The sequence below is a fragment of the Dromiciops gliroides genome, chromosome 2, assembly GCF_019393635.1.
Source record: "Dromiciops gliroides isolate mDroGli1 chromosome 2, mDroGli1.pri, whole genome shotgun sequence".
Lineage (NCBI taxonomy): Eukaryota > Metazoa > Chordata > Mammalia > Microbiotheria > Microbiotheriidae > Dromiciops > Dromiciops gliroides.
Window position 1 is genome coordinate 181,029,364 of NC_057862.1, and position 3,473 is coordinate 181,032,836.

At 33.8% G+C, this 3,473-nt stretch overlaps 1 protein-coding gene across 1 annotated transcript; it reads right to left on the minus strand.

Annotated features, from left to right (window-relative positions):
- Positions 1–2,282: 2,282 nt before the first annotated feature.
- LOC122742237 (olfactory receptor 4K14-like) lies at positions 2,283–3,212 on the minus strand. The gene has a single exon (XM_043986323.1). The coding sequence runs from the start codon at positions 3,210–3,212 to the stop codon at positions 2,283–2,285; it is 930 nt and encodes a 309-aa protein (XP_043842258.1).
- Between the last annotated feature and the right edge of the window lie 261 nt (positions 3,213–3,473).

Consider the following 3,473-nt stretch of genomic DNA (forward strand, 5'->3'; position numbering starts at 1 on the left):
GAAGAGCACACAAGAGCATTCAGGTTGCCCTGGTACCAATGTTAAATTGCTGGCTGCAGGTTGGGGGGTAAAAATTATGCTAACTGACTAGATCAATTCCATGAGATAAAGATAGCATGTCCCCTAGATTGAAGGAAGTTAGAATGAACTAATTTTGATTTCCTGACCGTACATGACCTTTGATATGGTAAAACTGGTCCAACATAGGGTCATATTAAACATGTAGATGTTTATAATGCTTTGCACCCCTGGCATCCTGCTCAATGAAGATGAAATGAGTGACAGTGAGATTATATAATCTCCTTCATCATTTTTTAAGGAAAAAACTATCTTTAGTATTTAGACCAAATGAGGTAATTTTGGTTACTGGATGACCTAAGTTTGCAAATAGCACTTTGCAAACTTTGAAACACTATATAAATGCTAGAAGTTGTTTGTTATTCATTATTTTGGTCATTGTTTGTTAACTTATTTGGTATATTTTGTATTTTTTCCTCAATAGTTAAAGGATATTGACAATACCATAACCATTCATACATTTTGATAAATTTGATGAAATAATTATGATTTTTCATAAGTTAATCATGATACATTTATCTCAGGATAAAATTATTCCAGTATGTTATTTTTGCCTTGAAGTTCAACCATGCAAACCAAGCAAGTAGTCTGACATATCCTTTTTCAAGTGGTATGTTTGATGACTAGACTCCACAGATGACTCATAATCATATCATATGGAAAAGAAAACAAATATAAGGCATTCTTCAGGGACTAAAAGGGAAGTCTAAAGGCTTACTTTCTTCTTTTTTAATTTTTTCCCTGTCTCAATATCCTTTATTTTTTCTCATAAAAGTATTTTATTATTTTCCAGTTACATGGAAAGATGGCTTTCAACATTTGTTCTCATAAGATTTTTAGTTCTAAATTTTTCTCTCTCCCTCCCCTCTCTCCTTCCTCCCCAAGACAGAAAGCAATCTGATATGTGTTATATATGTACAATAACATTAAACATATTTCTGCATTAGTCATATTGTGAATGAAGCATTAGAACACAAGGGAAAAACCTTAAAAAAGAAAAAAGAAAAAACCAATCAAAAAGTAGAAACAATTTGTTCAATCTGCATTCAGGATCCATAGTTCTTTTTTTTTTCTGGATATAGAGAACATTTTCTGTCATGACTTCTTTGCAATTATCTTGGATCATTGCACTGCTGAGAAGAATAAAGTCTATCACAGTTGATCATCACACAATGTTGTTGTTACTGTGTATAATGTTCTCCCGGTTCTGCTCACTTAACTCAGAATCAGTCCACTTAAGTCTTTCCAGGTTTTTCTGAAAACTGTCTACTCATCATTTCTTATAGCACAATATTATTCCATTACATTCATATACCACAACTTGTTCAGCCATTCCCCAATTGATGGGCATTCCCTTGATTTCCAATTCATTGTTACCACAATAAAGGCTTACTTTGATTTAATTTCTTCTGAGTACATGAAAACACTCTAAAATGACATCTACAACCTACATATTCCTTATTACCTCCTATACTGCCTTTTTTCCCACTTAAAAGAATTTTCCATTTTCTTCTCAGGTGGGAGGAGATGGTAAGGGGAAAAGGGATTCTGTTACTTTTTTCCTATTATCAAAAATTCATTTAAACTTGACAAATTAATCTTAAACATCAACAATTATCAAGATTTCACTGTGATAAAGATAAAGTGTAAGACCTCAATTGACCAATCAGCAAGCATTTATTAAGTGTCCACTATGTACCAGGCAGTGGGCTCAGAGCCAGAGACACAAAGACAAAGATGAAATTATTTCTAGAGCTTACATTATGAGTTGGATTTCAGAATGAATATAGTCAGCAAACTAACTGCTATTCTAATGAATCCACTGGTACAATATGAGAAATAATGTCTAGCCATCTAAACATTGATCAGGATTAGATGGTTATTGGAGATATGAAAACAAGTCATGGAGAGTTACTTTAAAAGACATAGGTATTAAATTTATAGAGTAAAACATTTTATTTATTTAATTATTTATTTTCAAATATTATTGATTGTAATATAATAATGAATAATATGTTAATGATGAATTTAAAATGTTTATTAATTCCATTATCAGCACACCAATTTTGTATATGAGAATATTCATAACTTTCATGTGCAAATCAAGTTCCTAAAATTGCATGCAACATGCTTGGAGCCATTACTCTCAGGTCCACTGAGATGCATAAAATATGGGACTCATAATTACACAGCTCTTACAAATTCTACTTAGAACACACACATTGACTTTTAAGTCTCCTTAGTGCAACTTTTATCTCTTTGTTTCTAAATGTATAGATGGCTGGATTCAGGAGAGGTGTGATGACTGAGTAAAACACAGCAAGAAATTTGTCCACTGATGTTATGTTAAGTGGCCACACATAGATGAAGATGCAGGGTCCAAAGAATAGCAACACCACCATGATATGGGCAGTGCAAGTGGAGAGTGCCTTGAATGCCCCATCCTTGGAGTGATGGCACACTGTGAGTAGGATATAAATATAGGAGATCAGTAAGAGAATGAAGCATGTCATAGCAAGAACACCACTATCAGAATTCATCAAGATTCCCAGGGAATAGGAATCAATGCAGGCAAGCTCAATCACCAGTGGGATATCACAGAAAAAACTGTTGATTACTCTAGGGCCACAGAAAGGCAGCTCCACAATTACAACCAATTGACTCACAGAGTGTACAAATCCAATAGTCCATGAGATCATTACAAGCAAAATGCATCTTCTTTGGCTCATGATAACTGTATAGTGGAGTGGCTTGCATATGGCTACATAGCGGTCATAGGCCATGGCCACAAGCAACACCATCTCACCTCCTCCAACAAAATGCACGAAAAGGATCTGACACATGCAGCCCCCAAAGGAGATGGTTTTATTTTCCTTGAGCAAGTCTGTGATCATCTTTGGAGTAGTGACTGAGGAAAGCCACAAATCAACAAAAGAGAGATTGGCCAACAGGAAGTACATGGGGGAATGGAGATGGGGGTCAGTGAAAACTAACATCACAATAAATATATTGCCTAAAACAATGATGAGGTAGAGCACCAAGATAAAAATAAAAAGGAAAATCTGAAGTTCCCATGAATCACAAAGTCCCAATAAGACAAACTCAGACACTGTAGAATGATTTACTTCAGCCATTCATCCAAGTTTTTTATTATAAAATATCCTGAAGAAAATGAGAAAAAGTTATTAGAATGTAAAAGAGTTTAATTCTCTACATTTACTGCTCAAATAAATATTCTGGCATATAAATATGAAACAAAATATTATATTCATTTAACCTGTCTTGCAATGAAACATGCCATATATATGTATGTGTGTGTATATATATGTGTGTGTCATATGTATCATATATATGATCATATATAAGTGTGTGTATATAGATAAGATATAGATATC